This window comes from Orussus abietinus, unplaced genomic scaffold (assembly GCF_000612105.2).
Source record: "Orussus abietinus isolate OABI.00-Male unplaced genomic scaffold, Oabi_2.0 scaffold194, whole genome shotgun sequence".
Classification (NCBI taxonomy): Eukaryota; Metazoa; Arthropoda; class Insecta; order Hymenoptera; family Orussidae; genus Orussus; species Orussus abietinus.
In genome coordinates this window covers 17275-30671 of record NW_019394358.1, presented here as the reverse complement: position 1 = coordinate 30671, position 13397 = coordinate 17275, and the positions used below count along the sequence as shown (strand labels likewise).

General features: G+C 50.0%; 1 protein-coding gene across 4 annotated transcripts in view; it reads left to right on the top strand.

The window, feature by feature from the left end:
- Positions 1–13397, top strand: part of LOC105697286 (papilin) — a 73534-nt gene that overhangs the window by 51960 nt on the left and 8177 nt on the right. For all 4 annotated transcript variants that reach the window (XM_012420478.1, XM_012420479.1, XM_012420480.1 and 1 more), the window contains exons 3-26: positions 390–577; positions 2100–2160; positions 5561–5643; positions 5762–5912; positions 6008–6131; positions 6210–6290; positions 6616–6788; positions 6877–7012; positions 7094–7437; positions 7763–7942; positions 8036–8209; positions 8296–8484; positions 8581–8722; positions 8797–8912; positions 8993–9530; positions 9617–10057; positions 10132–10743; positions 10824–11184; positions 11257–11381; positions 11447–11668; positions 11745–12143; positions 12215–12571; positions 12657–12833; positions 12911–13090. In XM_012420478.1, the coding sequence (XP_012275901.1) occupies positions 390–577; positions 2100–2160; positions 5561–5643; positions 5762–5912; positions 6008–6131; positions 6210–6290; positions 6616–6788; positions 6877–7012; positions 7094–7437; positions 7763–7942; positions 8036–8209; positions 8296–8484; positions 8581–8722; positions 8797–8912; positions 8993–9530; positions 9617–10057; positions 10132–10743; positions 10824–11184; positions 11257–11381; positions 11447–11668; positions 11745–12143; positions 12215–12571; positions 12657–12833; positions 12911–13090 (5554 nt within the window). The remainder of the gene's footprint in view (positions 1–389; positions 578–2099; positions 2161–5560; positions 5644–5761; positions 5913–6007; positions 6132–6209; positions 6291–6615; positions 6789–6876; positions 7013–7093; positions 7438–7762; positions 7943–8035; positions 8210–8295; positions 8485–8580; positions 8723–8796; positions 8913–8992; positions 9531–9616; positions 10058–10131; positions 10744–10823; positions 11185–11256; positions 11382–11446; positions 11669–11744; positions 12144–12214; positions 12572–12656; positions 12834–12910; positions 13091–13397) is intronic.

The following is a 13397-nucleotide window of genomic DNA, read 5'->3' as shown; positions in this document are numbered from 1 at the left end:
AGGCGCAAACGTGGTAGAAAGAAAAGATGATTCACTCCAAAGAGGGAAAGACTAAAAGAATGAATAGTATTCATGAAACAACCTTCGTCAACTTCGAACAATATTCATCATTAATTATTTTTTATATCAGTAACTAGGTTGTTCGAGTTTAGCGTAATATTTCATCCAAATTGTGATATATTTCTTTCTTTAAATTCTCGATACTTGAGTCTAATTTTCTGCATGAAATTCTTCTCGGAAATTCATTTCCACTTGATATATATACCGGAGTCGAGGAATTTCTTAAGGAAGAAACATTTAGATTATCGCAAGTAATTAATTTCCCTTAGATAGTTTGTCGGATCGGGGCCAAGAAGATCGATATATTAAATTCGGCCATCTCGTTACAGCATCACATCAAATTGAGGCATGGCAGGCACAGGCGACAGCACGGGGAGAGTTACTTACCCGGGAGCTTCGTCCTGGACGTGGACGAGCCCGAGAGAGGATCCTGGAGCCCGTGGTCCACGCCCAGCTCATGCTCCAGGTCCTGCGGGGGAGGTGTGGCACACCAGACCAGGAGCTGTCTCGACGTCGAGTGAGTGGTTTCGGTGATTTCAATTTCAGCCAGCTACTTCCTCGTAGAAAACTTATCTCGTGCTAACAAATAACAATATCCCAGATATTAACGCTAATTGGACGCGTAGTTCTCCGTTAGCGTGCACCCTAGGAGGCGCAGCTACATCACCCGTTCGTCCCACTCATGAAATGTTACCACGAGGTGTAAATTTACGAGAATGCTTCCATACGTGTGCGGAAGTCTACGAGGCATAACTCCGCGGGTTAATGGCGTAAATTCATGCCGGGGACCGTGATATCTATGTACCACGAAGGACCATGAAGACCGCCCAGAGGTGGCCTCGGTCCAGCCGGTTCCTGGACGGTCACCTCGCGACGTCTGGCACTAATTTCTCACGATTGATCGTATTGCTCCAAAGTCCTTCCCGAGGTGCACTTTTGGGCACGGTCGCGGTTTAAGCGCCGGCTTACATAAGACGTTCTCTCGGGGGGGGGAGGTGAGAAATCGTTTGCCGATAACCGATCGACCGTAATAGCGCTGGTCGTACTTAATAACGAGTTAATCCGACCATGCTACTAGGGCGCAACTGCGAGGACGCATAATTTCGCGGCTCTCGAATTATTGCCGCGAAATCGGGCAACCATCGGCGCCCCTTAAAAGTGGCCGCGAAGTTGGACGGTTCCCCTTGGCATAGTGCCAAGAGGAGTTCGGAAGTTTCCGTGGCTGACATTTGACCTCGCGAGGAGAGTTTTCGACTCTTCTTGCGAGCCGGCGCGCCCTTTGAACCGTATTAATTATTTTTTTCCGGGAGGTCATCTTTGATTTTGGACAATAATAGCGCCAATTGTACTTAATAACGAGTTAATTCAGCTGATCTATCAGGGCGCAACTGTAAGGACGCATAATTTCGCCGCTATTGAATTATTGCCGCGAAATCGAGCGACCACCGACACCCCTTAAAAATGGCCGCCAAGTTGGACAGTTCTCCTCGACGTAGCGCCAAAGAGTTCGGAGGTTTTCGAGGCTGACTTTTGACCTCGAGGGCGGAGTTTATGACTCTTCTTGCGAGCCGGCGCGCCCTTTGAACGGCCTTAATTTTTTTCGAAGCCGGCTTCGATTTGCACTCTCTCGAGTTAGCGCGAGTGGCGGCGCGCTATTAGAAGGGCTCTGAGAGGAAGGGCGACCAGGTTTTGTCCAGGGCCGGGTTTCACCTGTTCGCGAGTAATGTATGCAAGGATGCGACCGGGGGATATGAATTATCGCGCCGGAAGATGAACGGTCGCCATTCCTCTCGGGCTTTTTGCGAGGCGAATCCTCGGAAGGGGGCCGGGATGGGAAATGAAAGGTGCAAAAATTCACTGCGGTTTTCTTTGGCCTCCTCGGAGACGGAGTCTCGAGGACCAGGATGCAACAAAGCACGCCTCGACTCCGCTGAATAAATCTGGTTTGCTTGCTTTACTCTTTTCTGGCGAGATTACCTACTTGTGTACCTGTACTTGCGATGTCCACATATACATTTTCGCGATTTCCTCTGTTGCAGCGAGAACGGGATGGAGAGATGTTCGGGAGCGAGCAAGAGGTTCTTCTCCTGCAACATCCAAGTAAGTACAGAATTACGAGGAAGGATCGTGTCGCCAAAACCATTTATTGGCGACGCGCTTCCTAATCGACCAAATAGGCGTCGGGTTTGGCAACGAGGAGGCGCCACGTCGCCATTACGAGAGTTCAATCGGTTCGACCCGAAACTCTCTTCCATAAACGACATCCTTCGCATTTCTTGAGTCTAGAGGAGAACCTCGAAACTTAAAATTCATGATTTCTTGAGAGAATAACTATTTGCGTTTCCTCTATTGAGTTAGCAGTCTGTATCTATGGGTTTATGTTCCGAACCCGTTTCGCAGCGTCTCCGTAATGCATCGAAAAGTGCAATTATTGCGTCGTCTTTTATTCAGGAACGTTCCTCGTTCTCGTAGGAATATAGAAATGAGAAGATGCTCGGATTCCAAAGGGAGTTCCGGTAGGAAAATATTATTAGGAAAGGGCACTCGTCGGGGATGCTGCGTGGTATCTCTCATGTCTCTCGTACAGGTGCACGAAGAGGACCCTCTGAGTCTCGGATGCACATTTACGATCGCTCCGCGAAGTCTCTCGTGCTCTTTACGCCGCTGGCACTCGGGGATTAACGAGACCCTTAAAGCGTACTTAGTGGGTACCTCTTAGAACTCGCTCGCGATGCTTGCGAAAAATTCGCGGGCGAGCACGTCGCGACGATTTCGTCCCCCTCCTTCTCCTTCTCTCCCTCCACGACAGTGCCTTTCTTTCGTATGAATACACGCGGAATATATTTATACACCCTGTATGAATAAGAAATCGTCAGACGCTCCGCGTTGCCGTGTAATAAACGTTTCCTATTCCGTATTCGCTGTCTTCCCCGGATCGCCACGGGCACCGCTCTACCGCGAATAATTCAGATATGCGCGACCCTCGGCGTAATCCCGGCGAACGGGACGGAATTCTCTGGACCCCCTCTCGGCTCTCTTGAGGCGTTTTTGCACGTCCTAATTCCCGCAAACTCGGCGCATGGCGGATGTTCGAGACGTAAACGCGTGCCCGGTCTGGAGAGCCTCCTCGACGACGGAGTTCCCTCGTAAAGTCGAGATGTCCGGACCACTCTCGGAGGTTCTCGGTAACCCGGGACTGCTGGTGATTTACTTGGTTCTGAGCCGATCGAGGACCCGACGAAATTCCCAAAGTTCGTTCATCGGAATCCGCGGAGTTGCTCTTTTGACCATTCGAGGTCGATTTCAGATCTTGACTAACTGTAGGAAAAAAATCATTCAAAATTGCCTTCTCTTTTCTTTGACACGAAGTTCGCCCACGTGGTACTCGGAAACCTTCCAGTCCTTGGAAGTCCTCGAAAATCCAGGACTGCCGGCAATATTTACTTGGTCTTAGGCTGATCGAGGACCCCAGGAAATTCGCAAGGTTCGGTCCCCAAAATCTGCGAAGTCGCCTTTCTGGCCATTTGAAGCCGATTGCACACTCTGGCTTGTTTGTGGAAAAAATCGCGAAGTCGCTCTTCTGGCCACCTGAAGTCGATTCTACGCTCTGGATAGCTTGAGGAAAAATCTCCCGAAATAGTCTCCCCTTTCCTTCCACGCGTGGACAAGTTCGCCCATGCGGTCCCCAGGGCGAGGAGGGCAAATAAATGGCCCCGATGTGCCTCCCTCCTTAAAGCCATTCCCGGCCCCCGGAGTTCTCGATCTTAATTTAATACTCCGAACGGGGGAACGGCAACCCCTTCCTCGGCGGTACGTCTCGAGGAGGCTCTCGATACCGGGGGAGATTCCTGGCGAGAAATATCGCCTCCGAGGATCCATTCGACGGGCACCTTCGTAATTGACGGAGGACCGCTGGCCACGTTTCCCCTGCTTCGTGCAGCGAATTTCCTCCACTTGGAGATTTACTTTCGAATTTCTCTAGAAGGCGCAGGACAAAAAGGGAGCTCGGAAGGAAGATGGAATCGAGGTCTCCACGGTTTACCAGAGAAGGGCATCGTCTCCTCGGGAACGAGGAAAATGTCGTGGAGTCAGAGGGTCCATTCAGAGCAGTGAGGCGATATCTGCGAATTTCCTTTGCTCGAGTTTTTATTTTTGAATTTCGAAACCAGAGGAATTCATAAGCAGAGGACAAAGGAGGGCTCGAATGGGAGGTGGGATCGAAGCCTCCTCGGTTCCCGTGGGAGTGGTCTCGCTTCTTCGGAAGCGGGGAAAACGCAGCGGAGTCAGAGAGCACGCCGAGGGCGGTAACGCGATATCCTGCGAGTAAAAGCTTTCCGTCGTTACGAAGCTCTTCCTCTTTTCGTGCGAGACCTCGCCCTTGTCTGCGAAGGTCGGAAGAGAAGTCTCATCTAGTTCCGTTTCGCTCGACCTCATCGTCCCTTTTGCACGGATGTTTTCAGTCTCAAAAGAAATCACGAGAGCCGGAAACTCATCCGTAGAGGGGCTTTCCGCTATGCGTAGGTAAGGCGCTATTGCGCGACACGGGATACTCCATGGTGTCGTTGGAAGTCCGACTGGTATGGAAAAATCGTTCCTGGAAGCCTTCCGAACTCGGAGCGAGTATTCTCGCGAGGGCATCTGTATGCAGATGCGTCTCGAGGCCCTTGGAATGTGGAACGGATCTCGGATGTTCCCCGTCGCCATTTCTCATTCTTGTTCCCCCGTTGGCGATGCTTCCTCGACTGCGGGGCTATTTTCGATCCTCGAGTCACGCTTTTGACGTCTAAGAGAACTCTTTCTCCCCTTCCTCTTAAATCTCTCGAGTCCCGTGTATAGGCTGGGGCGTGATATACTTCCTTCGAAGGTTTCCACGTATTTCCCACCTCCGACGAGACTCTTGACGCCCGGGGCCTCTTTTTCTAATTAATTTGCTCGTTTTTATCGGACGATATTCTCCGGGTAACGAGATGAGCCCAAACTGGTCCAGCGTCTACGGGAAAGCCACACCTCCGACGCCTCCTCTTCGGGTTCGAGCCGACCAAAGCCAATTCGCCTTCTCCACCTTCTCCACCTTTTCCACCCCGAAGACCCGAGCTGGATCACTCGGCTCGAATTAAACACACCCACTCTCATTTCGCTTCATGATGCGGCATTTTTCTTTCCTTCGTGGATCTGGTTCCCGCTGGACCCGACCCTCGGATCCCTTCGAAAGAAACCGCGCGTCCGATTTATTTCCGTACGACGACCTACATGCGTGCTTTGGGGAGAAAAAGGAAAAGGACGGAAGAAGGATGACGGAGAAAGAAATCGCACGCGCTGGCACGCGAGATTTCACTTGCAGCTGCGCTTGGAGATGTTCATTCCGGCCATCGTCAAGGTTGACGCGTTGCTTCTTTTAACCGAGTCGATCATCGGCCTTGGCCTCGTAATCGCGAGTGCGCCAAATCTCGATCCCTCTTCGTTGGGTTTCATCGATCAACGGACTTGGAATTTCTTCCAGGACTGCCCTGGAGAACCGAAGGACTTCAGGGCCGAACAATGCACGGAGTTCAACAACGTCCCCTTCGAGGACGTCTATTACGAGTAAGTCCTTCTTCGTCGTCGTTCCCGGACGAAGAAACTCGTTAAGTGGAAATTGTCCAAGTAAATTGTCCGAGTGGCCGATTTTTTCGTAAAATACTGCGACTGGTTCATTTTCTAGCTGGATACCTTACACCGGTGGCCCTAACAAATGCGAGTTGAACTGCATGCCGCGAGGCGAGCGTTTCTTCTACAGACACAAACTGAGCGTCGTCGACGGGACGCCCTGCGACGTCGAGAAGAACGACGTCTGCGTCGAGGGAAGATGCATGGTAGGTACAACTTGGAACTAGATTCTCGCTCCAGTTGGAGTTCTTGGATCTCCTCGACCAGGGTGAACGAGGGAAACCTTCGTGATCTTGTTCAGCCCGTAGGTTGCGACAAGATGCTGGGTAGCGACGCCAAGGAAGACGCTTGCAGAGATTGTGGAGGTGACGGTTCCGACTGTAACACCGTCAGTGGTCTCTTCGACACGGATGATCTGCAAGTTGGTGCGTGATGCCTACAGCATCCCTCTTAACCACGAAACATATTAGACTCAATATTCAAGGAGTTGATTTCTTTTCTAGGGTATATCGACATCCTTCTCATCCCCGAAGGAGCAACCAACATCGTGATCAAAGAGGTCCGGCCGTCCAACAATTACCTCGGTTAGTACATTAGGGAATCGCCAAAGACCTGCGCTTCAACCTCTGCACGTAGAAAAAAATTTGGTTCATATAACATTATCGGTTGATTACCTACATTTGGTTAATTGCAGAAAATGTTTCAAATATTTAACGCGATCGACCAAAAATTATTAACCGAAGGATTTAGTCATGTCAACTAATTATTTGGTTGTCCACATAATAGCCATATTCTATGTTTAAGTCAACAAAAATTATAATGATTCAGCCAAATATTTTTCTGGATGATGTAGTCTCGTCGTATCGTCGTCAGAAATGACTGGTTAACAAAATTGGTTAAAATTTTCAGCGATTCGAAACACGACCGGGCATTATTATCTGAACGGCAACTGGAGGATAGACTTCCCCCGCAGTCTGCGATTCGCAGGGACGATATTTCACTATTCTAGGGATCCTCAGGGTTTCGCAGCTCCAGATACCATAGCCGCCCTGGGACCGACCAGCGAAGCGATCTACGTCGTGGTAAGCATCCGCTAAATTCCTCCTCGAGCAAATTCCCCCCAGGACCTGTACAAAGTCCATGGCCGGATATTCTGGGTATGCCCCGTAGTTGCTGTACCAAGACAAGAACGTCGGCGTGCACTACGAGTACAGCATTCCGAAGAAGTTCTCGCAGCAATCGGACCCCGACAGTTACACTTGGATAGCCGACGAATTCTCCTCTTGCAGCGCGAGTTGCGGCGGAGGTATTGCTCTAAATAGAGTTATAATGAGTTCTAAGTGGGAATGGACCCCTTAATTAATGGTTAATTAATTAATTTTTTAAGGCTATAAATCGAGGAGAGTCGCTTGCGTACGCCGACGTGACAACGAGCGAGTGGACGAGAACCTCTGTGACCCCCAGCTGGAACCAGCCGACACCCAGCTGTGTGGTGACGAACCATGTCCTCCAGAGTGGGTGGAGGGTCCTTGGGGTCCTTGCAGTGAACCTTGCGGCGAAGGTGGTGTACAGTCGAGGGAGATTAAATGCGAGCAAGTCGTCGCAGGAGGAATTCCCTCGGTGGTCGACGATTCCCAGTGTCTTGAGAAATTGGGTCCCAAAGCCTCCACCACGCAGGCATGCAACAAGGACGTGGAGTGCCCGAAATGGCACCTGGGACCTTGGAAACCGGTAAAGGATCATTTTGCATAGAGTTCATAAAAATGCCAATTCCCAGTGTCTTGAGAAATTGAGTCCCAAAGCCTCCACCACGCAGGCATGCAATAAGGACGTGGAGTGCCCGAAATGGCACCTGGGACCCTGGAAACCGGTAAAAGATTATTTTGCATAGAGTTCATGAAAATGGAGGAGACGTGGATAAGGGTAAGAAAGGAGATTAGATAGAGCAGGTCTGCATCATTTATCTCGAATGCGAAAAATGAACGAAAAAGGATAGAAGAAAATGTACCAGATTATTTTTCGCAAGGTGGTCACGGGTTTTTATCGGTGTTTTCAGTGCGATCGTCTGTGCGGAATAGGCAAGCAGGTTAGGAAGGTAACTTGTTACAAAAAGGACGATGGGAAGATCGAGGTTTTGGCCGATGAAGTTTGCCAGGGTGAAGTTCCAGAAAAAGAAAAGCCCTGCGAGCTGAGACCTTGCGCCGGACTGGACTGGGTCGTCTCTGATTGGAGTGGCGTGAGTTTCCATTTACTTTCCTAATTTTTAAAATACATCGCTGTCCGTGCGTTGTTCCTTTCGTTGGTCTCATTCGACGTGATTGATTTACAGTGCGACGACAAATGTGGCCTAAGTCAAGAGACAAGAACCGCTCATTGCGCCACGAAGGATGGAGACGTTTATCCGGATGAAAAGTGCAATTCTGAAAAGAAGCCCGAATTGACCAGGAAATGCGAAAATGTGCAGAACTGCGAATTTCAGTGGTACGCTACTCAGTGGAGCGAGGTAAGCGATACATGCCTGTTCCTTTTGTTAATTTATATTTCTCTTGACCTCTAAATGGATGAATTTTTCCATTTCCATCTGTTCAGTGTTCGGCAAAGTGTGGCTCGGGTGTCCAGACTAGGAAGGTCTTCTGCGGTACTTTCGAGGACGAGGAAACTCTGAAGAAGGCACCCGATGATAAATGCGACCTGGAGAAAAAATACGAGGACAAGAAGAACTGCACCGCCGAGATCGAACAGTGCAAAGGAGAATGGTTCGTCGGTCCTTGGAGCAAGGTAACGAGAACCTTGTTAAATCGGTTCATCTCCTAAGGTAGTCCAGGAGGTTTTCTCTAAACTTTTGAATTAAAAAATTATAATTGAATCTTTTAGTGCTCCAAGCCATGCGGAGGCGGCGACATGTCGAGAAAGGTAGTTTGTTTGAAAGACAACCAAACTGTTTCGCCGGACAATTGCGACGTAGACACGATCATGTTCAGCGAGGAAAGCTGCAACGATCATCCTTGCGGAGAAGGTGAGGAATGCACTTCCATAAATAATTTGAATATTTAGTGAATTTTCGGAAAATTCAATATCGACGTATTTCAGACGAAATGCTGCCCGTGGAACCGTCGAAGACTACAGTTCTGCCTATCGAGGAGGAGGAATGCGAAGAGTACGAAGACGAGGATTTCGTGACATTCGATCCCAGCTTAGGGGGTGAAGTAAGTGTCTGCCTCTGCTAGTTTAAAATTTTTCCTTCGCTTCTAAGAGTAATTCCTATCTTTACTATATTTTTCTTCAGACTAAATCTAAAAAAGCGGACGAAGGAATGACGGAGGCTTCGCCGTTGAGTTCGCCGTTTGGTATGGAGCTTTCTGAAGGGACCAGTCTGGACGACATCATGATGAGCGACTCGACGTACATTCGCGGAGACATAAGTCTTTTCACGGACGCCGGCAGCGGCAGTGGTACCGGAAGTGACGATTTCACTCTGTTCAGTTCATTTTACACTGACTCCTCGATATCGGACAAGGATCAGTCCGTGGAAGGTAGTGGATCATCCGAAGAGTCGACTACCAGTTTCATTACCGTGGTGACCGAAGGTTCCACCGACGTTTCCGTGACCACGGAGTCTGGTTCCACCGACGAATCGAGTCAATCGGGGTCCACCGATACGTCAGAATCGTCAGAATCAACAATGTCGTCAGAATCGTCAGAATCGACAATGTCGTCAGAATCGTCAGAATCAACAATGTCGTCAGAATCGTCAGAATCTTCAGAGACCGCCGAGAGTACGGAGTCATCAACGACCGAAGCCACTGAAGTCAGCGAAACGGAAGGTTTGCATCGCTCGAGTAAATTCACGCATAATTTCTGTGTACCATTACTCGTGTGTTTATTTATTTAATTCAATATTAAAAACTAGTGTCTGGATCGGATGCCACCACCGAATCGGGTACAACGGAATTATCAACCAGCGAATCGGCAACGACGCAAGGATCGACCGAGTCGACGGGATCCGAGGACACTCAGGAGACGTCCACTTCCGATTATTCCACTGCATCCACTTTGGACGTAACCGCTACCACAGGTTCCGAAGATACTACAGTGTCTTCTGAAACAGAGTCCACGGAATCTACCGTCACGGAGACCTCCGAATCCACGGAGTCGACCGTCACGGAAACCACAGACTCCACGGAATCGACAGTGACGGAGTCCACCGAATCCACACCAACGACTTCCTCCACCGAGTCTGAAAGCACTTCTACGGAAGAAGAGACCACGGGATCAAGCTCGACGGAAGAGTCCGCTTCAACTTTCGAGTCAACCACTGAATTGCCGACCTCTCAATCTTCAGAATCAACCGGTAAGTAACGTGCAAGTAGGGTTGTCTATTACAAATTAAGTGTGGAAAAAGAAATAAAGCAGAGATTCTTTCAGAATCGTCCACTTCGGCTACCTCGGAAAGTGACTTCACGGAGACTAGCACGTTCGCCTCCACGACGGAAGTAACTAGTGAAAGTAGCGAAACCACCGAAACCAGCGAAACCAGAAAAACCAGCGAAACCAGCGAAACCAGCGAAACCAGCGAAACCAGCGAAACCAGCGAAACCAGCGAAACCAGCAAGTTGTCCACCACTGAAACGGAAGTAACCCAGTCGACAGGATCATCGGTGACCGAGAGCACCGAGGAGACTTCCGAGACCTCTACGATCTCTGGAACCACAGGAACTTCCGAAAGTCCAAAGACTTCCGAAACTTCGTCAACTGTGTCCGGTGAAACCTCGGAGTCGGAACCATCCACCTTGTCGGGAGAGACGACCGAATCCGGTGTATCAACGGTGTCGGCTGGAAGCACGGAGTCTGGAGCAACGACGGAATCCACCGAGTACGAGGCGACTTCGGAATCAGGTACGACGGAGTCTGGTGAAACGACCGTGACCGAGAGTGAGATGACGACCGAAACTGGGGAGACAGGTTTGACAACGGAAAGCGGTGTTACCGATCAGACAACAGAGACGGAAGAGGTAGATCTCACCGGCAAGACGCATAGTGAGTAATCAAGAAACGACCCAGGTCACCGGCGAACTTTCCTTTCGATAGAAAGCATGATCGAGTGACTTTATTTCCAGTCAGCGAATTGTGGACGACGATCAGCCCCGTGGAGGACGCTATCACGAAGGAGCACAAGCTGAGGAAGTGCAAACTCAGGAAGAAGAAGGAGACTTGCAAGACCGCTCCGTTTGGTTGTTGCTACGACGGAGTGACTGCAGCCGAGGGTCCATTCGGGAAAGGGTGCCCCACTCCTCTCACCTGCAACGAGACCAAATACGGATGCTGTCCCGACGAGGTGTCTCCCGCAATCGGACCCGACAACGAAGGTTGCCCAGATTCGCATTGCAAGGAGACTCTCTTTGGTTGTTGTCCGGATGGCGTCACTCCTGCAGAGGGTAACGATTTCGAAGGCTGCGTCAAGCCTTGCAACCAGACGGAGTAAGTGCTCTATTTAAGATAAAATTTTTCCTGCTAATGATACAATTTCCATAACGAATGCTTCATCACCAGATTTGGATGCTGCCTGGACGAGGAGACGCCAGCGAGCGGAGCCAACAATTTGGGCTGCTGCAACGTGACCAAGTTCGGCTGTTGCGAAGACAACCTAAGACCGGCTTCTGGACCAAACTTTGAAGGTTTTACCTAGTTTTTTCTCTTGGAGGGCGTTACTTTCATGAATTAATTGTGTCGTGGATTTAAGGTTGCGAGGAGCCGGAAGTTACCTCCACGGAGCCGGTCACGGATCTCGAAGAAAGCACCACTCCTGTGGAACCGGAAGAGGACTGCGCCAACTCCACCTACGGCTGCTGCCCCGATGGCGTCAAGCCCGCTTCCGGTACGAACTTTGAAGGCTGTGGGGTCATTAACTTCGAGAACTGCACCGCCTCCTACTTCGGCTGCTGTCCCGATGGAGTATCCCCAGGTACGAAGTGAACCTGGAGAAACATGGAACGATTCCTACGAAATGGAATCTGTAACGAGTTTTCCCTTTCCGGCAGCACTGGGAGGCAATTACCACGGTTGTCATCTGCCTTGCGAGAACACCACATATGGGTGTTGCGAGGATGGTTCGACTCCCGCCCATGGACCAAATATGGAGGGCTGCTGTTTGTCCACTCCCTTCAAGTGCTGTCCAGACAACATTTTACCGGCCAGAGGTCCAGATCTTTATGGCTGTGGATGCCAATATTCCAGATTCGGTTGTTGTCCCGACAACTCTACAGCCGCAAGAGGACCTAACAACGAGGGTTGCGGTTGCCAGTACACGACTCATGGATGTTGTCCCAATCGGTTCACCCCGGCTACTGGACCCAACTTCGAAGGATGTCCTTGCTACACATATCAATTCGGCTGTTGTCCGGATGGCGTGAACATAGCTAAAGGACCTCACAGTCAAGGTACGACAGGATTGAAACCTTGAGAGCTTTCAAGATCACGAGGGTGTCTGACGTTGATTCATACCTTTTAGGCTGCGGATGCGAAAATACGAAGTTCAACTGCTGCTCCGATGGCAGGACACCCGCCAAAGGACCGAACTTTGCTGGATGCGCTTGCGATGCCTCGAAATATGGATGCTGTTTTGACGGAGTGGAAGAGGCCCAAGGGGAAAACTTTGAAGGCTGCTTGACCGTACCCACGACTCCTGGAGCAGCTTGCTCCTTGGAGAGGGACCGAGGTCCTTGCAGAGATTTTACCGTCAAGTGGTTCTTTGACACTGAATATGGCGGGTGCTCGAGGTTTTGGTATGGTGGCTGTGATGGCAACGACAATCGCTTTAAGACGCAGGAGGAGTGCAAGGAAATCTGCGTTGAGCCTAAAGGACGAGGTATGGAAGGCGGAATGATAGAACCTCTGTTCCGCATTTGTAACATTGTATCATCGCTTTAGTTACAAATAATGCCGTTATTTAGACGCCTGCGTCCTGCCCAAAATCACTGGTCCTTGCGAAGGGTACTACCCAACCTGGTACTACGACGCTGGAAGGCAACAATGTGGTCAGTTTGTCTATGGAGGGTGTCTTGGTAATGCCAACAAGTTCAAAACTCGGGAGGAGTGCGAGGAACTTTGCGTGGTCCCTGACGATGTCGGTAAGTAATCATTAACTGTATCAATCTGCATCCTGTAATTAGGGAAAAATGTTGACACAAGAGTCGGCGATTTGCAGACCCGTGCGATCAGGGCAAGGAAGAAGGCCCTTGCCAGGGCAACTTCACCAGGTGGCACTTCAACAAGGAATCGCAGCGCTGTGAGATTTTCAGGTACGGAGGGTGTAAAGGAAACAACAATAACTTCCCCACGGAAGTGGCGTGTCACCAGCAGTGTCTGCAGCCTGGTCGCAGCCGAGGTGAGCAATCACTGGGGATAGTTATCGGATACTTCTAACGAAAGATTGAATGTCTAACGAATAGAATGTCCACGTACTAATTCGTGATAAGAGTCAACCAGACGTTAACTCAGGGGGCAACAAAGTATCATGCGTTACTTCCGTTCATTTGTCCTCGATTACCGGATTTGGGGGAATCCTTCGGATTCGTAACCGTACTAATCCTAGATTAAAGTGAGAATAATACGTTTTCAGTAATACAGAACGTGTGTGTCTTGGAGAAAGAGCCCGGGCCTTGCCCCGCCTCTTTACTGCGCTGGCATTACGA